This window comes from Microcaecilia unicolor, chromosome 13 (genome assembly GCF_901765095.1).
Source record: "Microcaecilia unicolor chromosome 13, aMicUni1.1, whole genome shotgun sequence".
NCBI lineage: Eukaryota > Metazoa > Chordata > Amphibia > Gymnophiona > Siphonopidae > Microcaecilia > Microcaecilia unicolor.
Genome location: NC_044043.1, coordinates 68100389 through 68122659, shown reverse-complemented (window position 1 = coordinate 68122659; position 22271 = coordinate 68100389). Strand labels below are relative to the sequence as shown.

General features: G+C 47.1%; 1 protein-coding gene across 2 annotated transcripts in view; it reads right to left on the bottom strand.

The window, feature by feature from the left end:
• Positions 1-22271, bottom strand: part of PLEKHN1 (pleckstrin homology domain containing N1) — a 69468-nt gene that overhangs the window by 18991 nt on the left and 28206 nt on the right. For both annotated transcript variants that reach the window (XM_030185725.1, XM_030185726.1), the window contains exons 6-9: positions 11131-11255; positions 9035-9172; positions 8504-8584; positions 2039-2111 (exon numbers count right to left, since the gene is read on the bottom strand). In XM_030185725.1, the coding sequence (XP_030041585.1) occupies positions 2039-2111; positions 8504-8584; positions 9035-9172; positions 11131-11255 (417 nt within the window). The remainder of the gene's footprint in view (positions 1-2038; positions 2112-8503; positions 8585-9034; positions 9173-11130; positions 11256-22271) is intronic.

Genomic DNA, 22271 nt, shown 5'->3' with positions numbered 1-22271 from the left:
ATAGGTTCCATTATATGCAAGTACTTAATTGGTACCTGGGGCAATGGAGGGTTAGAGTGGCTTGCCCAGAGTCCAAGGAACTGTAGTGGGAATCGAACCTGGTTCCTACTCCTGCCAGAATTCTGCATGTCTACGCAGCGCAGAATTTCCAAGTCACATAGAATGTACTTTTTTTGCACAGAATCTTTACTGCAGGAATGGGGACTGTGGTAAAGGCTGGCTGGCCGCCCTGTTCCCCCCCCCCCTAACACACCCTGGTGGTCTAGTGGCCTCTTCGGGCCTACTCTTTCCTGCCCACTGCTGCTGTTGCTGCTATTGCTGGTACCACCACTTCTTCAAAATAGCCACTGAGATAGGGTTACCATATTTTGTTCCCCAAAAAGGAGGACACATGCCCTGCCCCCTTTCACGCCCCACCCCTTTCATGCCCTCGCCCCGCCCCCTGTCACATTTTCCCCTCCCCCCTGTCACACACTCCGTCACTCCCCTTCCCCGTCACCCCTCTCCCCTTACCTTACTACTGCCCTGGTGGTCTAGTGACCTCTTCGGGGCAGGAAAGAGCCCCCTCTTTCCTGCCCGGAGCGCTGCCCTGCATGCATCCTTCCTGTGCGTGATCTCGGCGCCGATTCAAAATGGCCGCCGAGAGTTGAAGTCTCGTGAGGTCACGTCAACTCTCGGCGGCCATTTTGAATCGGCGCCGAGATCACCAACAGGAAGGATGCATGCAGGGCAGCGCTCCAGGCAGGAAAGAGGGGGCTCTTTCCTGCCCCGAAGGCGGAAGAGGTTACTAGACCACCAGGGCAGTAGTAAGTAAGGGGAGGGGAGGCTAGCAATCTGCCCGTTTGTCCGGATTTCTGCCTGTTTGTCCATAAATCCGGACAAACGGGCAGATTGGCAAAACTACTACTACTACTACTATTTAGCATTTATACAGCGCTACAAAGCGTACGCAGCACTGCACAAACATATAAGAAAGACAGTCCCTGCTCAAAGAGCTTACAATCTAATAGACAAGCCCGCCCGGTTGCCCGGACATGACCTCAAAAAGAAGACATGTCCGGGTAAATCCGGACATATGGTAACCCTACACTGAGACTTCAAGCGCCAATCTTGTGAGGTTGCCACAGGAAGTCTCGGTGGACATTCTGAAGAAGCAGACACCGGCCAGAGCAGTAGCAGTGGGCAAGGAAGAGTGGGGTTCTTTTCTGTCCTAAGAGGTACTCCCAATGTGCGCTCCACCAGTGCTGGACCAATGAGTGTAGGGGTTGGGGAGGACTGGAAAAAGATGAATGGTATCTGTGTACATGGAGGAAGGAGGGGGACTGTAAGGTGGATAAAGTGTGGGTGCAGGCAGGAAGGGAGGGAGGACTTGAAAAAAATAAATATGGATGGTATCTGTACAGGGAGGGGGGGGCTGTAAGATAGATGAGTGCAGGGAGAGGGGGACTGGGAACAAAGGTGGATGGCAAAAATATTGTTTAAAAAAACGTGCAGAATTTTGTAGAATTTGCAAATGTTTTGAATATAATTTCAAATTATTTGGCACAGAAATATGGCAGGAGTAGGTTCCTCAGATTCTCAGGCTGCTGCTGCACTAACCATTAGGCTGCTCCATTTTTTTCTGCTTGCTTTTTTTAAGCAGTGCAGAGTTTCCAGAGTAGTCCTGGTTCTAGAGAAAACTAAATTCTTTGCAGGCTATGATACCTACTGTTGAACTAACAGTGACAATGTGTTTTCCAGACCTTTCAGGATCATATCTGAAGAAGGAACGTGGCAGTTCTCAGAAGCTCATATCTATGCTTACTGGGTAATTCTTTGATTAGTTCAATAGGAATTTTCAGAGTCTACAAAGGATCCAGCTTTGATGGGTTCATATTTTTAGTCATTTAGAAAAGGCCAAAAAACCAACTCAATATTTTTAGTCATTTAGAAAAGGCCAAAAAAAACAACTCACCTTTGGTCCTTTCTAGATGACCAATTTCTCTCTGAAGGTTTCTAACAAAACTCTAAAGCTTCTGGATCATGTGACCATTCTTACCTTCCAGCAAAAAAGACCGTTTCCATGTTTCCTTTTCTTCTGCGACACGTATTGCATTGAGTGGAAGTTCCCCCTATTTAAAAGAAAAAAAAGCCTTTGTTTAACTCTAAACTTGCTGCATGGTGATCTAACCGGACCTCATCATCAGAGATTGGACTGCAGGAAACATCCCATATGTATCAAACCTGTAGTAATGTCCAGACCGTTCCTTGCTTTTTCTAAACTTTGTTTTCCATTCAGTGCCTCTTTCAGTGCTTACATCTATTCCAGTGGCGTTCTGACCCTAGCTGACACCCAGGGCGGATCGCCGATGCGCCCCCCCCCCCCGGGTGCAGCGTGACGGCCCCCCCCCCCCCCGGCGATATGACACCCCCCAGGGTGCACGCCACTGGGGGGGGGGGGGGGTGCCGTGGCGCACGCCTGTTGCCCTGTTTCAGTCCGATTTCGCAATTCGCATGTGTTCACTGCTCCCTCTGAGTCTGCCCCGGAACAGGAAGTAACCTGTTCCGGGGCAGACTCAGAGGGAGCAGTGAACACATGCGAATTGCGAAATCGGACTGAAACAGGGCAACAGGGGCGCGCTGCGGCACCCCCCAGCGGCGTGCACCCGGGGCAGACCGCCCCCACTGCCCCCCCCCCCCGGTACGCCACTGATCTATTCATACCTAATTCAGATCTGTTCCAATGCCATATCAAGTTTCAATACAAATCAAGATGAAGGCATCACATGACCACTACATCATAGCCACCGCAGAAGCATAGCTAGGTTGTGACGCCAGGGGGAGCAGAGAGGCGTACACGTACACTGCATAGGCACACGCACGCACTGCTTAGCTGCGACGGACTGCCTGAAAAATAGGCACCGTCGCTGTCTGAAGTCAGTTTGGGGGAGCAGTCGCTCCCCTGGCATCCCACCTAGCTACGCCTCTGAACCACTGATCTTTTCTTCCCCCAAAAGCCATAAACTGGAGTTCTCATGGAGCAGCTGGTGGAGAAAACCTTTGGGCTTCTTTTAGAGAAGTGGTTCCAAAGTGAGTTGAGACCCCAAATGGAATCAAATCACCAATGAATGGGGTCCCAGAAAGAGGGATGCCATCCCTTCCTCCTGATCTCCACTGTAGCCTGTGCCCAGTAGTGGCAGTCAGCATGGGACCCGTGAGTCAGTGAATGTCCAAAGACCCTGTTCACTCCTCTTATGTGGACTTCCTGTTAGCCAGGAAGTACTGGGGTCTCTGAGCACACGATGAAACACATAGTCCTGTGCTAACTGCAGCTACTGTTGCTCCCTTCGTGCTTTGAATAAATAGGGGAAGGAGAAGTGATTGAGAGGGGGGAAGGAAGTGGGACTCTTCTATTTTGTTTTCATCACCATCTGAGGGTCACTTGAATTTTTTTATATTTATTTATTATTTTTTCAGCACTTGATATACCGTAAGTGATCCCTGAGGCGACTATGTGGTTTACAGTTTCTATTACAGCTACTTGCACTGTCCCTAATGGGCTCACAATCTAACTTATATATTGTACCTGGGGCAAAGGAGGGCTAAGTGACTTGCCCAGGATCACAAGGAGCTGCAAAAGGAATTGAACCTGGTTCCCCAGGATCTCAACCCACTGCTGACCATTAAGCAGCAGCGGGAATCGAACGCAATTCCCCAGGTCCGCAACCCGCTGCACTAACCATTAGGCCACTCCTTATGCAGTAACACATAGGTGGTTAAGGGCCGAACACGTTAGCCGGCTCCAGAAACCTGGAAATTCAAGAGCAGTGCCCAGACATGCCCCGCATTGAATTTCCAGGTTTAATGCCAGTGGTGGTCAGCAGAACACTGATTGCTGCTGGCTGAATATCAGGCCCTTGAGTGCTAAGTGTCAATTCTAAAAGGGCAGCTCCGTGTGGGACTGTTATAGGACACTAGCGTTCGTGATGAGCTGGCTAAACTAAAGGTGGACAAAGCGATGAGGCTGGATGGCATACATCTGAGGGTATTGAAGGAACTTAGGAAAGCTCTAGCGGTTACGCTAACTAAACTTTTCTGTGCCTCTCTAGAGTGGTCAAGATTTTTAAATATGTTAAAATAGGGTCATATTGGATAAAAGTTTGAAAAGCACTGTTTTAGAGTCCATAGCACTGGGGTTGTCCTTCTTTCAGAAGGTGACATTAGAGAGCAATTGTCCATTACCCTGTCCAGGGACTGCAGGCAGGGTCTCTGCCCTCAGCTGAGCCAGGGAGCAGGAGAGGCCTCAGAATTCAAGCCTGGCTCTCCTCCTGTGGCCTCTGAGCCAACCCCTCTCTCTTCCCGATTTTGAACTGTTTAGATTCAAAACAAAGTTCCCAGTTACTAGTATGAGGTTTTGTGGACTATGACTGATCAGGCTGAACCTTCCACCCTTCATCCCCCACACCCTGTTGTCCAGCACAGGCTCAGCCTCTGGCTCTTGCTTGGCCTTCCTGCTGACTCAGAATGTGGTTGTTATAAGTATTTATGGACACATCCAGGAAGTCTCCACAGCCACCTTCAAGAACCAGCCGACTCAAAATTATAGAAGTAAGCACAGGTAGGTTGCATATGTTTATTTGTCTTAGCTTTTGTGACATCAAAATTGATTCTCTGCGCAGGAAATAAACTCACAAAAAAAACAAAACAAAGGAGGGTGCCATGCCTGGGCATGTATAAACAGCATGAATCACCCCAGGTCGGGCCAACACCTCATCAGTCCCTGTGATCTGTCAGAACCAGAAAGAACTGCAACCCAGAGCCCTGAGCAGGCAGAAAGAAGCTTCTTCACTTTTATCCGATTCCTGAATTTTTCTCCCCAATGGCAAACTGGCCGAGGGAGGAAGCCTCCCCAATCAGCCTCTTCTTTATTTATTTATTTATTTACTCACTCAGACTTCCTGTCCTGACACTCATTCATGTACTTCTATCTAAGCAGATATAGCATAAAAATGAAAGGTGGAGGGAGAATTACCTCCCACCCTTTAGCACACCTGATCCTTGCCAGGCTTGCAGGCTCTGGGGTCCCTGATTCTGCAGCTGGTGGAAAAGTCTTTATTATGCCCTCCCCCTCCCCCCTTCTCTGTCTCCACAGTCAATTTTGTAGTCTTCCTTTCAGCAGGGCGAGTGTAAAACTATACTCTCAGCTGCCAACATCATTCCTCTGCTGGCTTCTAAAATATGTCTCCTGAACTACCCTGAGGCACTGACCCAGCCCAGGGGAACATGTGTGCCAACCCCCCTCCCCCCATACATTTCATCCTTTAAAGGTTACCAGTTGGAGGTGGTGCCACTTTTTCATGAACTTTGGTGCACTGTACAACAAAACACTTGCTTCTGAGATGTTTCTTTTCTCAGTAACTCTAATCAAGCATAGGCAGGGGGAGCAGAGACAAATGGCATCTTTCCTTTGGAGAGAGAGGGCGTCATTTTTATGCACAGTAATCTCCATCCTCGGTGCCTTGTTCTTTTGCTCTTCACCCTGCATTTCGCTTTTTCCAGGCATGGTGCAGTTGTATCTATAGATAGCTAGCTAGATATATACAACTTTACAGGCAGTCTCACCCGGTCTCCTGTCAGTTAACCAGGAGAACACAAACTTGCCCCTCCTTACGCATACATATGGGTCTCTTAGCCCAATAATAGAGGAGGGCTTTGTCAAAATCCTAAGAGGCCTTCCACCAGCTACCTGCTCCCTTGATCCATGCCCATCAAAGACAGTGCAGCAGGGAAGCAGAGGCCTGGTAGAAGGGGCCACATAAATTGTGAACGAACGCCTTCCCTTCTAAAGGATAACTACAAATAGCATTAAAAAGGGCAGTGGTGCAGCCTCTGCTAAAGAACAACAACCTTGACCAGGACAAACGTGAAAGTTACCAGCCAGCATCTAGGAAAACTTATGGAACAAACTATCTGTGTTCAACTCAGTGATTGGCTAAAAGAGAGAAACTGCCTAGATCCATGTCAACCTGGATTCAGACCTGATTAAGAATTGGAAACAGTCCTCATATCCCTACTAGATGATCTTCACAGAAACCAGGGATATGCCTTGGTGTTAGTACTGTTGGGTTTCTCAGCAGTTTTTGACACTGTGGCTCATACAGTGGAGGAGCGTCCTAATGGTTAGTGTAGTGGGTTGCAGATCTGGGGGACTGGGTTTGATTCCTGCTGCTGCCTGATAGTCGGCAGTGGGTTGAGATCCTGGGGAACCAGGTTCAATTCCCTCTGCAGCTGCGTGTGACCCTGGGCAAGTCACTTTACCCTCCATTGCCCCAGGTACAACAGTAGTACAATGTCCTACTTAGATTGTGAGCCCACTAGGGACAGTCCCAGTACCTGTAAAATAAAACTGTAAACCACTTTTGGTCTACGTGGTATATAAATAGTTAAATGAAATGAAATATCATGCTAGCAGAAATAAGTATCAGTGGCACAGTACTTGCTTGGTTCATCTATCAGATAGGCAACGGTCCATACTGTTCGGCAGCATCTCATCACCACCACGGGCACTGACCTGTGGGGTACCATAAGGATTGATACTGTCACCTATTCTGTTCAATATCTACCTTAAGCCACTAGCCAACTTGAGTCAGTCAATGGGCACTCTGTTCTACATCTACCCAGATAATGTGCAGCTACTCATACCCACTGAACTCGACTTACCCACAGTCCTGAATAAACTGACTGCCTATCTAGCATCATTTCAAGAATTGCCTAGAAACAACAATCCTTGCCTGAACCTGAGTTCCTGTAGGTCCCTAACACAACTGGGCACCGAAATTTAGGCACAAGCACTTATGCAGGTCAATGGATGATGTCAGTTGGCATGCCTAACTGTGCCATGCAATGTGCATAACTGACAATATTCTCTAAGATGCGCATGTCGCTTGGCAACCCACCCATGGTCCTCCCATGCTCCACCCATACATTCACCCCCTTGAAATTACACATTACCTTATATAATAGCATGTAGTGCACTTGTACACATAAGTACTACTCTTACTTATCATTTCTATAGCGCTACTAGACGTACGCAGCGCTGTACACTTGAACATGAAGAGACAGTCCCTCCTCGACCGAGCTTACAATCTAATTAGGACAGACAAACAGGACAAACAAGAGATAAGGGAATATTAAAGTGAGGATGATAAAATAAGGGTTCTGAACAAGTGAATAAGGGTTAGGAGTTAAAAGCAGCATCAAAAAGGTGGGCTTTTAGGTTAGATCTGAAGATGGCCAGAGATGGAGCTTGATGTACCAGCTCAGGAAGTCTATTCCAGGCATATGGTGCAGCAAGATAAAAGGAACGGAGTCTTGAGTTAGCGGTAGAGGAGAAGGGTGCAGGTAAGAGGGATTTACCCAGTGAACGGAGCTCCCGGGGAGGAATGTAGGGAGAGATGAGAGTGGAGAGGTACTGAGGAGCTGCAGAGTGAATGCACTTATAAGTCAATAAGAGGAGTTTGAACTGTATGCGGAAACGGATAGGAAGCCAGTGAAGTGACTTGAGGAGAGGGATAATATGAGCATAACGACACTGGCGGAATATTAGTCGTGCAGCAGAATTTTGAACAGATTGAAGAGGAGAGAGATGGCTAAGTGGGAGACCTGTGAGAAGCAAGTTGCAATAGTCTAAGGGAGACGTGATAAGAGTGTGCTCAGAAAGGAAAGGTGCCAGTAATGCATACAAGACATGTGTATCTGCAAGTGCCCAGTTAGAAAATTGCTCAGGCCAGACTTTGGGAGCCAGATTCAGTAAATGGCGTCAGGAAAAATTTGCACCTGGCGCTATTCTAGAAAGGGCGCTCTGGGCTTAGCATTTATTCTGGTGCCTAACTTTGGGTGTGAAGACTTTCACCAACTGAAACCTGGTGTAAATCCTGGTATGCAACTTGGGTACACAGCCCCCAAATTCTATAACCCTGCACGTAATTCTTTGATACGCCCCTGACCTGTTCATGCCCCTTCCATAGCCATGCCCCCTTTTGGGTTGCTTGTGAGACGGTTTGGGTACAGATCTTTATAGAACCGCATGCAGCTGGATCCATACGCAAATCCAAATTAGAGCCAATTAACATCAGTAACTGATTGTTAGTGGCTCATTAACTAATTTATTTGCGCACAGATCTCAAGATGGTGCCCAAATTTGGGTGCCATGTATAGAATCTGTAGGATGATGTGCATATACAAAAACCTGTATGTTTCATCAGCTAGAAGGGGCCAAGGCTTCCACAAGTAGAAGCGAAACACACAAAAGATGAGCTGTGTATGGACCAATTAAACAGCCCCAGTTATTCTTTCTGTTTTCAAGAATACTACCTAACAATCAGTCTATGAGGTGGAGAGCTCCTAGGTGCACGCCTACTGGATAATCCAGCATTGGCCTTCAGTTTGTTGCTTAGTTGGTCTATTTTCCAACCACATGCATGTCAAGTTCTCACGTATACAGAAGCACTGTGACAAAGGTTACCTTGAAGTAGAGGCTGTTCTTCTCTTCGGACAGTATGACCAGCGTGGAGGGGTACAGGATCAGCAGCCGTTCATGTTGTTCCTGTGGACAGGGCAAAAATGTAGGCAGTGAGTAGAGGCAGGTGTAGAGGCAAAACATCAGCTCATAGAGTGGAGAGGCGCTAATAAAAAATTCAGTGGACAAGGCTACAGGCATACTGTGAGAGAAGACGTTATACAGTAGAATCAATGGCATAAAACAGGGATTGGGAAGCAGAGTCTTGGCCTCCCACTCCTATATCCTAGGGAACTCTGTTTTAACAATGCAGTGGTAGCACCACTGCATGAACTGGGCACCGTGTTATAGCGGTGTAATGCCAGTTTACTAACTGGATACTCTTTTACAGTGGCATAAAGAATAAGCAGTGGGTTTAGGTAGAATAGAAACTGGTTCTTGTGCTTTTATCTGATCTTCTTGGCTATACAGGATCCCCACTCATCAGCCCTCTTTATGCCTAGGGGCTCATGTTGTGGACGCCCAGGAAGGTCTTACCTGAAAAGGCAAGTGCTGGAGTTTCACCTTGGAGACACAGGTGACATCGCCTAGTGACTCCCGCTGAGTTCCTTCCCAGTCTTGAACTGGCAGGTTCTGCACAGACCACCTGAGCTCTGCTTTCTCCCTGCTGCTGCTCTAATGCAATGAAAAGCAAACCTCTCATAAGTCACAGACAGAGCCTGCTATGTAGCCTCTCCCCAGACCTGCTCTGGCTGCCGAGACATACGCTTATCCCAAGCTGACCTACCGGACACCATAGTAAGAGAGAAAGCAAGCTACAGACCTCAGAGGGAGCCTTCCTTGCTGCTTTATCAAGCCTCAGGAAATGTCTCACTTGAGCTACAGCTGTCAATGTCTGCTGGTGATGGTAAAGAAGCAACTACCCATTATGGGGGGCAACTCTATAAGTGGGCATCTCCTTTTAAGCATGCCAATGCAGTGCACGGAATGCCTACTTTGTAACAGCATCTGGGTGCCCAGATTCCATTACAGAATACCAGCGTAAGTCAGTATCAGTGCACCTAAAATTTATCCGCTCGATATTGCAGCACTATTTAACCAGCCAGGAACAGGGCTCCTGGTTGGTTAAATAGCCTTAAGCCGGCTAAGCGCTAATATTTAGGCGCAGGGGGCAGCAGCAGGATCCCAGCAGCTAGTTTCCCTGCAGCTCCCTGCCTAGACACTAGGATTCCCCTGGTGCACTGGAAGGAAAGCTCGCTCTTCTAGGACTACCACACAGGTTTAATGCGGCCGCCGTTGGTAATCCCACCCCAAGTGCGCGCCATTTCTAGGGGAAAAACAGATGTAGTAGCCGTGTTAGTCCACTTTTAAAGGTAATCAATAGAAATAGAATCAAATCAAACATAGCAAAAATAAGATGATACCTTTTTTATTGGACTAACTTAATACATTTTTTGATTAGCTTTCGAAGGTAGCCCTTCTTTGTCAGATCAGAAATAAGCAAATTTTGATAAGTAACAGCGTATGCATGGTGATCAGAGGGTGACAAAAGCATATCTCCCTGTCCCTCATCCTCTCAGCACTCTCTATTTCTCACCTAGCCCAACCCCTCCCTCCTCCCTTCAGACTGTCACTGAAATACTTTGATGTTTCACTTATATACGCCGTTACTTATCAAAATTTGCTTATTTCTGATCTGACGAAGAAGGGCTACCTTCGAAAGCTAATCAAAAAATGTATTAAGTTAGTCCAATAAGAAAGGTATCATCTTATTTTCTTTTCCATGTTTTATTTTGTTTGATTTCTATAGATTCTACATGGAATGTTGCTATTCCACTAGCAACATTCCATGTAGAAGTCGGCCCTTGCGGATCACCAATGTGGCCGCGCAGGCTTCTACATGGAATGTTGCTAGTGGAATAGCAACATTCCATGTAGAATCTCCAATAGTAGCAACATTCCATGTAGAATCTCCAATGGTATCTATTTTACTGTCATAGTAATGCTTGAATGTTTTCACTTATATACACTGTCAGCTAGCACATTTGCTTATTTCCGATCTGAGGAAGAAGGGCAACCTTCGAAAGCTAATCAAAAAATGTATTAAGTTAGTCCAATAAGAAAGGTATCATCTTATTTTCTTTTCTCTGTTTTATTTGATTCTATTTCTATTGATTACCTTAGGGGAAAAAGAAAACCCCCAGAAATGGCTAGCGTAGCGGTAACCCGGCTGTAATCAGGCATCGCCGCACGCTGTCTGGGTACAGCCGGGTTAGCGCAGGAGCCCTTATTGCCCCCTTAGTGGGTGGTGGTAAGTGCCCCCCGCCACATGGTCACATGGTAAGAGTTCATGTGTCTGGGTGCTTTTTTACCCACCACAGTGAAAAGGGCCCTGGCGCGCGGGGAAAACGGTCCCCGCTGCTACCTCAGGGTCCTTTTCCCCACAGCCTGGTAAAAGGACCCCTCAGAGCTGGATCTATTCAGGGAAAAACCAAACTGTTAATGGCTGGACTATAGACAAAAGGTTAAAATGCCAGTATCTTCCCATTTTGTTATAACACAACAGCGAAACTGTAAAGTAAACAGACACAAACACAAAGCCAATTTAGACAGACAGACAAAGAGGATCAAACCTGTAATGGCAAAGGTATGTCCACGTTTCCCCCATTTAGCTGAATTTGTTTTTCCAGGTGATAAAGCCATTTGTGCAGCTCCTGTTGAGTTGGACAATAGACAATCAAGGGGTTCAGCAGGGGACCTGAAAAGAAAGAGGGAGAAACCTAAGCTGAAAGTGTAGAGGAGGGCCTCTTATCCTTCATCCCCCTCCCCCAAGACAGAGAAATTAAACCCGAGCCAGGCACAAAGCATCATAACCAAGAAACACTGAGAAATGAGCAAGAGCTCTCCTGTATCAGCGAGATTGTGGCAGGAAAGGACAGCCAGAGTTAAGCTCTTACTGGCAGAAACATTAGGGCAGGGTCATCCAATGGGCAGCCCACAGGCCAAATGCAGCCGCCTGTCCTTGGATTGTGGCCCACGAGATTTTCAGTATTACAATATTTTTTACCTAATTGTTAGTACACGTGATTTTGAGGCAATGCAGAACTACTTATTTATTCATGACATTTGTACCCCCACATTAGTCCCAAATAGACTCAAGTTCAATGTGGCTTACAAACAAACAATAAAGTGAATAAAACATAATAATACACAGAATATAACACAAATTACAATAACTTCAATCAGCAAATTAATACATGTGCAGTAAGTAACCAGGGATTTGATTGATAGGAAGAGATTCACATTTTTGGATATGTATAAATCACAATATTTATTTATTTATAAATCACACTATAAAAGGCTTAAGATATTCATGCAGTCCACAGGCAAAATTCAGGGGTCCTTTTACTAAGGTGTGCCGACAAATGGTCTGTGCTGTTGTAGACACATGTGTTGGATGCGCACAGGTCCATTTTTCAGCGCACCTGCAAAAAAAGGCCTTTTGTTTTTGACCGAAAATGGACATGCAGCAGAATAAAAATTGGCACGCGTCCATTTTGGGCCTGAGACCTTACCAGCACCCACTGACTTAGCGGTAAGGTCTCACGTGTTAACCAAGCTGTAATCGTCTGCACGCATACAATACCGATTACTGCCCGGTTAGTGCCGCACGCATGCCGGAAAATGTTCCGGTATGTGTAGTGGATGCGAGTAACAAATGAAATTACCGCCCGGGCCACGCGGTAGTTCTGAATTGGCGTGCATTGGACGCACATAGGTGCCTACGTGGTGTAGCCACAGGGAAGCCTTAGAGGCCTGGGTCCCCCCAACTTTGGGCTCAGGGGGCCCCCTCCAAAATTGCAGCACCGTATGAATGACTGACGAGGATACCCAAACCTTGCCAGCTGAAGAGATTCGCTGGCCGAGCCCCCGCCATACTGCCTCACGGCACCTGTGGCTGAAGCACTACTTACAACTTGCTTATTTACACAAACCTTTTCTACAAACTCATCGTATCTTCTTATATTTTATCTCTCATTCGCTTTTTTTTTTTCTCTTATAATTTTCTTACCCTCACCTTGCTTCTTGGGCTTAATTTGTAAAGCATGTCGATGCAACCTTGTAATTAGCAGTATATCAAGTTTTTATAAATAAATTCACGTGGGCCCTGTGTGTATAAAGGTTGCCCACCCCCGGTCTAGAGACTAGAGCTATGTTTAACAGAAAGGTGAGGATAAAAGGACAGTACAGACCAGCACTAGAGCCTGGCATTTCTCCTTATTATTGTCCTATCTATACCCTATACACCACTCCCTCATAATAACGCACACCGTTATATCACAAATTCAGTTATAACATGGTAGGCAAATATAGCTCCCAGAAATTTTGTACCTTTTGCTTGATTATACTGTACATAACCTTGTTCGAAAACATTTGCCGGCTAGGCATCTGAAAGAGAATGCAGTGCTGTTCCTGGATAACTGTCCTGCCCGCCCACCACCTGAAATCTGATATCCCAGGATGGCAAAGTTAGGGTTGAATATCTGCCCAAAATACAACCTCCAGGACCATTAGACCAAGGGGTCATTTCCATATTTAAGTAGCACTATAGGCGGGAGCTGGTGACCCAAATGTTAGATAGTAACCTATCTGGTCCCAAATTTTCTGAAAGGCTTATCTATCAAGGACTTCTTTTCAGTGGCGTACCAAGGGGGGGCAGGGGGCGGGCCGCCCTGGGTGCACGCCGCTGGGGGGGTGCCGCAGCACGCGCCTGTCTGCTCCCAGTTCGCTACGCTCGCTAAATTCTCTCGTTCGCTGCAGCTCCCTCCTTCTGCCCCGGAACAGGAACATGTTACTTCCTGTTCCGGGGCAGAGGGAGGGAGCTGCAGTGAACGAGAGAATTTAGCAAGCGTCGCGAACTGGGAGCAGACAGGCACGCGCTGCGGCCCCCCCCCCAGCCACGTGCACCCGGGGGGGGGGGGCGCATCGGCGATCTGCCCCGGGTGCCATCGAGGCTAGGAATGCCACTGCTTCTTTTACATTGCTGCTGAGACATGGAGTCTAATAAGCGCTGAAACAGTAAACCGATGCTGGAAGCAGAACTTTCAGAGCTATTTGGCAGAGCAGCACTTGATCTAGACGACCCGAATGAGAGCAGCGATTTTGAAGGGTTTCCAGAGGGGGAGTTGGGAAAGCCCGATGTGGAACGGATGCGAGAAATTTCAAATAATTTAGCACGGCTTGGAATAGATGTTGCACCTGCAAATGTAGAAGTGGATGATTGTCTTCCAGTTTCATCCAAGGTAGTGCATGCGCTAGAAACTGCTGTAAAATGGACTGAAACTCAGGATCTAGAACCTGTCAAAGTTATGCAACTGAGAAACATTCTACAACTTACTAAGCATCATTCATAATCCTTGAAGAACCAGTCGCGAATTACAGACTTTTTCATTAAGTGAACATGTAATTTGATTGTATTCATAGAAAGTTTTGGAAGTTTGATTTGCAGTCAGGAAAAGGATTTTAATTGACCTGTTTTGCCATTGTAAATTTGATTTGCGTTCATTAAAATGATTTAAGTAATTGAATTGTCTTAAATCGAGTCTTTATTGGATCAGGTTCTGCCTTCCATTGTGGAGGAGTGGCCCAGTGGTTAGAGCACTGGTCTTGCAATCCAGAGGTGGCCAGTTCAAATCCCGCTGCTGCTCCTTGTGATCTTGGGTAAGTCACTTAACCCTCCATTGCCTCAGGTACAAACTTAGATTGTGAGTCCTCCTGGGACAGAGAAATATCCAGAGTACCTGAATGTAACTCACCTTGAGCTACTACTGAGAAAGGTGTGAGCAAAATCCAAATAAGTAAATGTGACCTTCCTTATAAGGCAGTACTGATTATGGTTCTGAAGTACCGTATTATACTGAGGGCAAGGTGTATTTTTTGTTCTAAAGCTATTGCCTACTATTTTGTAAATTGTTTCAGTCTTTTACCTTAAGCACGGAGTAATTTTGGGGTTCTGCAGGAAAAAGGGCCCTGCGGTAGCAGCGGGGTACGTTTTTCCCGCATTCCGGGGCTCTTTTTACCACAGGGGGTAAAAAACCCCTTTAAAAAATGGCCGTATGGTACGAGTACTCCTACTGCATGGCCATGCAGGAGGGAGCACTTACCACCACCCACTGAAGTGGTGGTAAGGGCTCCTGCAGTAACCCAGCGGTACCCGGGCAGAGCACGGCGATGCCTGATTACCGCCAGGTTAGTGCTGCACTATTAAATAAAAAATATTTCCTGGCACACCAGAAATGGCATTTGCTTGAGCCGGAACTACCACCTGTGGTCGAGTTGGGCCAGCGGTAGTTCCAGGATAGTGTACCAACGCTTTGTAAAAGGGCCCCTTTATAAGCAAACTGAGCACTAGAACAACCTTAATGATGTTTTCTGTGACATGGTCTCAAGGGCTGCATAAAATTCAAAAGGTTGACCACCCCTGTACACTGCAGGCGTGACAGGCATGTGCCCTTTCCAGCATTCAGGCTGCTCTCAGTGGTGGCAACACTAGCTCAGAGGGCAGTGAGGATTACCACAGAAGCATGTACGCCAGCCTTGTTTTTGTAATTTAAAATAGATTTTCATGTTAGAAAAAAAAAAAAAAGCCTACAACACAGGTTTCCTGGTACTTTGCACAGTTCCCTCAGGGTGGATCATCTTACTGCTTTCATTTATTATAAAGCAAACAATTTTTCAAAAAGCACCTTTTAAATAAAAGATGAGGCCTGATCCTGGTCGCCATGGAGCACTTTCACTCTTTAAGAGTCCTGTTCATTTTATGCTCTGGTTGACTGGCATATTTACTTATTTATTAAGATGTATTTACTGCCTTTTTGAAGAATTTCACCAAAGGCGGTGCACGCTTCTCTCTGCTATATATTTCTTGCATTTCTGCATAGAAGCGTAATTATCTTTTACTTGTTCAAAAGTAAAATTACATTTGGTAAGGATCTCATTTTATCCTGACTCCTGGCGGGACCTCGGCTGGGACAGGATGTTTGCTGCCTACACAGGCAGTGGAATAGAGTAGGCCACTGGGGCCAGGGCTCAACCAAACTCATATCCCATACAGTATCAGCAACTAGGAAGCTTGAATAGGAAGGGGTAGAGGCTGAGTTATTTGGCCCCCTCAACCAAAAAGGTGTTCTGCTGCCCCTGGTTTGGAACTCGATTCTCTGGGCTACAGATAAAAGAATATCCTGATTTGGGGCATATGCTGTGAAATCCACGATTTATTCCCTGAATTTAATTTACTGCATATCATTTCAATAGTGTGCTTTCTTACGTGACATTGTTAGAATCTCCCTTTACAGATCTGTGATGAAAATCCTTGTCCCTCTCAGTATTCTGTCAGCATCGCAGCAAAAATACCCAAATAAAAGAGGATACACAAGCCCCGCCTACCCCCCTCTCTAGTCCTCTGGTGATCTGAGTGTTCTCCAAAGACAAGCAGGCTGATATTCTCACAAGTGGGTGACGCCACGTCGGCCCCGGAGGATTTTAAAGCAAAATCTAAAAATCTCTTCTACGGCGTTACGTCGCGCGAGCGAACGCACTGCGCATGTGCGCACACCTCTTCCCGCTCGCCGTGCGGACACGCCCCTCAGTTTTTCTTTTTCCGCGTCTGAGGAGACACGGAGTTCGTTAGTGCTTCGTGTTTTCTTCAGGTCCTCGGAGTAAAATCTCTTTTTTATTTTTTAATTTTACCCTTTTTGGGTGTTCTTTATTTTTTCATTTGATCCTTTCATGGCAGGCTCATTGTGGCTTATATATACAGGTACTTTTTTGTACCTGGGGCAAGGAAAAGTTAAGTAGTTGCCAGAGTCACAAGGGACTGTGCCTGAAAGGAAAACAAAGCATATAAGCTTCTCTTTTCTTATAAAAATGCTGGCATATTGTTATCTGTGGGCTCTCTCTCGCCAGCAAACTAAACAAGCCCACATTTTTAGGATCCATTTATTAAAACTTTACAAATGGCTCTCCAGAGCTGTGACAGCCTGCTCCAGCACACCACTGTCTTTAAGCCCCACAAGTGTGAAGGTGTATGTCACAGGAAAAACCAGGAACCTAAGCAGGTGCATCCCTGGTCAGCCACTGCATGGGCAACCTGGTGACACAATATCAGTGGTGTAACCTTTGAAGTGAGTCTCCACCCGCCTCGGCGCCTCCTGCTCTGCAGGTCATTCGGGCGCATCGGAGGATGTGTCTTGGGCCGGATCATCTCCCTGTGAAGCGCAAGTAGTGTCTCAAAGACGAGACGTATTCTACTCTGCCAGGGATGCCCAAAGGAGATCATTCTGGAGTCCGACAGAGACCGATGCACGCTGGGTATAGTTATGCATCGAATAGGTCTCCACCTGCCTCGGGGCCTCCTGCTTGGCAGGTCATTCGGGCGCATCGGCGGATGTGTCTTGGGCCGGATCATCTCCCTGTGAAGCGCAAGTAGTGTCTCAAAGAAACGAGACGTATTCTACTCTGCCAGGGATGCCCAAAGGAGATGCCCAGAGCTTTGCTCCCTCGGTTATGGAGGTATCCGGGCTTCAGACATCAGTCGGTGCCGAGAGCGTTGCTCCCTCTGTTATGGAGGTATCCTGGCATTGGACGTCGATGCACCGGTACGTCGGTACCAGGTATCATCGGTACCATGGGTCCCATCGGCACCGGGTATCATCAGTACCATGGGTGCCGTCGATGCCGAGTGTCATCGGTGCCATGGGTGCTGTCGGTACCGGGTATCATCGGTGCCATGAGTGCCGTCGGTACCGAGTATCATCGGTGCCATGGGTACTGTCGGTATCGAATATCATCGGTGCGTCGGTACCGAGGAGTATCGATACCAACTACATTGGTACCATGGTCGGTGTCATGGGTCCCGTCGGTACCGGGTGTCATCGGTACCATGGGTCCCGTCGGCACCGGGTATCATCGGTACCATGGGTGCCGTTGATGCCGAGTGTCATCGGTGCCATGGGTGCTGTCGGTACCGGGAATCATGGGCACCATCGGCACCAGGTATCATGGGCACCATCGACTATCGGTACCAGGTATCATCGCCCATCGGTACCGAGTATCATGACTGCCATCGGTACCATAGTATCAGGTATCGTCGGTACCGTGGATACATGGGTATCAGGTATCATGGATGCCGTCGGCACATGAGTACCATCGATACCAGATATCATGACCAGGTACCATGGGTGCCATTGGTACCGGGTGTCATGAGCACCGTCGGTGCCATGTGTACCATCGGTACCGTCGGTGCTGTTGGTGCCGGATATCATGGGTACCATTGGTACCACATGTCATGGCTACCATCGGTACCAGGTATCATGGGTTCCATCGATACCAGATACCATGACTATCATCGGTACCAAGTACCATGGGTACCATTGGTACCGGGGTCCATCGGTACCATGTGTATCATCGGTACCGTCGGTGCCATGGTCTAGCAGTCTGGTTTCGATTCCCTTGCATTTCCAGACTTTGTCCTTGGCTTCGGGACCATGGGTACCATTGGATGCCATGGGTGCTACCGCCTCCTGCGGCATCTGGCTTTTCACCTGGTCTCCTTCACCGATGCTGCCTCTGGTATGGGTGTTCGCACCCTACTGGGGCAACTTCTCGACCCATAGTAGCCTCCATATCAGACGCGTTTGGATCTGAGCTGCTCTGTTTGAGTAGTTAGTTCAGTTCAATGATGGTCATCTGACATTACAGTGGAGATTGTGAATCCCAATGCCCAGATGCTAGAGGTCCTGGACTACTATCTTCACCTGAGTCTTCTGCACTCAGAACAGATAGGAGTTCTAAGAACTTATTTCGGCGCCCCCGGGGCCAGAGCATACATCCTTAGCCTCTTTTGGAGAATGGCGTACCAGGCTGGCATGATCGCATCCCAAATCAAGTCTTGTCAGATCTTTACGAGCATTCCCACCGGAGTAGGCTAAACCTTTTCACCAAGTGGTCAGGTAGCACACGGTGTGTCGCAGGTTCCTGTCCAAGGGCATTTTCGACACTTGTAATGTAACACCTAGATTTCTGCTCTAGGTACAGTGATGCGCAGACTCTCATGACTGTGTGCCTCTCTCCTGGAGGAGGAGACTCAGTAGAAAACTGTAGATATGCTGTGCATACACTTCCTCATCTTGGAAGTTCTTTAGAGAGAGGAGTAGTTTTCCTTGTGCCTTAAGGGGTCGTACCTATACTCCTACTTCTCGACAGCCGGTTCGGGCTATGCCTCAGCACGCTCGTTCTAGTCAGCGGCGTGCACCTAATCAGGCCCCTGCACCTATTCCCCAGGAAACAGAGGGGTTTTTGACTGGCTCCAATTCAGTATAGCCACTAAAAAAAAAAAAAAAAAAATGTCCGTACCGGCCATTCTGCCTGTCGGGGGGGAAGTTTACATTTTCTCCACCAAAGGTGACTTCTTTTATCCTCCAACCGGTGGGGTTTTTCAACTAGTCCGGTTAGGTTACATTCTCAATCTGGAATCAAACCCTCCACATTGTTCATTGGAAGCTTAATCCTTTAGCTTCCATCAAAAGTGAGTACTTGCAGAGGAACTCTCTGCTTTTCTCAGCGCCAATGCAGTCGAGCCCGTTCCACCAGGGCAAGAAGGGTTGAGATTCTATTCCAGGTCTTTCTTTGTGGGTTGCGTCCCATCATACACATAAGGGGCCTAAACAGATTTGGTTCAGGATGCTTTCCCTGGGCATCCTTCTTCCCATACTTCAGGAAAACGATTGGTTATGCTCTCTGGATTTACAGGATACTTATACTCTCTTTGCATCCAGAGTATGTTTTTTTCCTAGTGCCTGGCTGTTGTTGCAGCGTATCTTCATGGACTGAGAGTGCATGTGTTCCCTTAACACGATGATTGCCCGTCTCAACAGATTACAGCACAGTACATATTGAGACTTCTTGACACATGGCTTCCACAGTTCACGTAACTCCCATGGCACTTTTGCACATGACATCCGCTCAGTGCATCCTAGCTTCCCAGTGGTATCAAGTTTAGGGTATCTAGAGGATGTTACCCGACTGTCCGCCAGTCTTCGGTATTCCCCTCAGAGGTGGTTAATTCTCTCTATTTTGATTCTGAGGCACCTTACTCAGTCAAAAGCTGCTGACGAAGGTTGCATCCCTCCTGGCTATCCAACCAAATTATTTTAATTCAACAAACAATCGGGTTGTGATGTACTCAATAACAAAGGAGTACTGGATCTTGCCCTCTGAGTTAGGATGCCATGCAGATGTAGCGGTGGGCCCGCAATGCGGCATGTTTTCTCCAAGCCACTTATCTAATTGGCGTAAACAGCAGTCTGGCCGACAGGCTGAGCAGGATAATGCTACAGTTGAGCATGCCTATAGTTCGAAAGACCCCTCAGTGGATCTTTTTGCTACTTAGTCCAATCGCAAAGTCCCTCAGTTCTGTTCCAGGCTGCAGGTTCACGGCAGGCTACCATCGGATGCCTTTCTCCTTCTTTGGGAGACAGGTTTTCCGTATGCGTATCCTCCCATACATCTGGTGGAAAAGACTTTGCTGTTTCTCAAGCAAGATTGTGGAGCCATGATTCTGATTGCTCTTTTCTAGCTGCGTCAGATAGGATTCCCTCTTCTTCTGGAGTTGGAATGTTTTCCAGCTCTCATTACGCAGAACGAGGGGGCACTTCTACATCCCAACCTCCAATCTCTGGCTCATACGGTCTGGATGTTGAGAGTGGGGTTTCGTTGAGTTTTCCAGAGTGTCTCCCGACTCTTGCTTGCTTTCAGAAAACATTTCACAAAGAGGTGATATTCTTTTTCATGGAAGAGGTTTGCCGTCTAGTGTGACAGCAAGGCCCTAGATCCTGCATCTTGTCTTATACAGACCTTGCTTGAGTTCTTTCTACACCTGTCTGAGTCTGGTCTCAAGACCAACTCTGTCAGTATTCATCTTCGTGCAATAAGAGCTTATCATCAACGTGTGAAAGGTCAGCCTTTAGCTGTCCACTTCACGAGAGGTTTATTTCTCCCCCAATATTGAGAAAATTCCTTGTATGTGTCTAAGGGAGATTATTTCTGTTGGGCTTAGCACCCACAATAATTTTGACAGTTGGCTCTTATGCTTCGGTTAGAGTTCCTATCACTCCTTATCCAGTATCTTGGGGTCCCAATGTCGTTTTCATCCAGCTGCTGCAAGCTCAATTCGGGCCACTGGATTCCTGCCATCTGAAGTATTGGACCTGGAAGGTCGTTTTCCTTAGTGGCTGTTCCTTCAACTCGTAAGGTCGGTGAGCTTCGGTCTCTAGTAGCTCAAGCGCCTTACCTTACTTCTCATCTTAACAGAGTAGTTCTCTGCATGCAGACAAAGTTCTTACTGGCGCTGGTATCAGAGTACCAGCTGATCCAGTCATTTGTCTTGCCAACATTCTTTCTCCCTCATCTTACAAGCCCTGGCGAAAGCAAGCTCCGCACTTTTTGCGTGGAGCAGACGAGCTCCCTCGGACGGTCCGCCCAGTTGTTTATTTCTTTTAATGCCAGTTGCTGTCGGAAACTGCATAATTTCTTCTTGGCTAGCAGAGTGCATCTCCTTCATTTTTGTCCAAGCTGGACTGACTCTAGAAGGCCATGTCACGGCTCACAAAATTAGAGCCATGGCTGAGTCGGTGGCTCATCTAAGATCAGTCACTGTTGAAGAGATCTGCAAAGCTGCGGCGTGGTCATCAGTCCACACATTTTCAACTTACTACTGCCTTCAGCAATAGCCGACTCGTCAGTCGGTTTGGGCAGTCGGGACTGCAGAACTTCTTTGGGGTTTAGAATCCAACTCCAACCCTCCTAAGCCCATTTTTGTTGTGTTCCAGGCTACACTCATTTAGATATTTCTTCTTTTCAGGTCAATTTTATTCTGGCCTCGCTGTTGCGAGACTCAATTGACCACTGTTTGTTGTGTTGTGTAAGCCTGGAAGCTAGGGATACCCCACTTGTGAGAATATCAGCCTGCTTGTCTTTGGAGAAAGAGTAGTTACTTACCTGTAACAGGTGTTCTCCGAAGACAGCAGGCTGCATATTCTCACAAACCCTCCCACCTTCCCCTTTTGGAGTTGTCTCCTCCATCTTTTGGATTTAACTGAGGGGCGTGTCCGCACGGCGAGCGGGAAGAGGTGTGCGCACATGCGCAGTGCGTTCGCTCGCGCGACGTAACACCGTAGAAGAGATTTTTAGATTTTGCTTTAAAATCCTCCGGGGCCGACGTGGCGTCACCCACTTGTGAGAATATGCAGCCTGCTGTCTTCGGAGAACACCTGTTACAGGTAAGTAACTACTCTTTATGAGCAAATGGCCTGACAATGCTCCTAGCCCCACTTACCTGAGAGTTGATTCAAATTCAGATAACTTTATTGGCCTGATAAGTTTACATGTGTTGCCAACATAATGCAGTATAATTATTTTTTTTTTCAAATTTATCCATTTTCTCAAAAACTATGACAAAGCATTTTAGCCAACCACATTAACTGATAGATACAAATTACAGTAACCAACCCACACAGTAACCATCCCATCCCTTCCCCAATACATTGTTGTAATTAAAGTAAAAAAAAAAAATAGAAACAGGAAATAAATTACAGGGTACAGAGAGTTTGGAGCTCTCCCACTGTTCTGCTCTCAGGAGCAATACCTCCAAAGGGGTTAGTTTTGTGCATTCTGTGACAGTAATGAACCTCACTCCTAAGCCAGGGCATGTTCTATC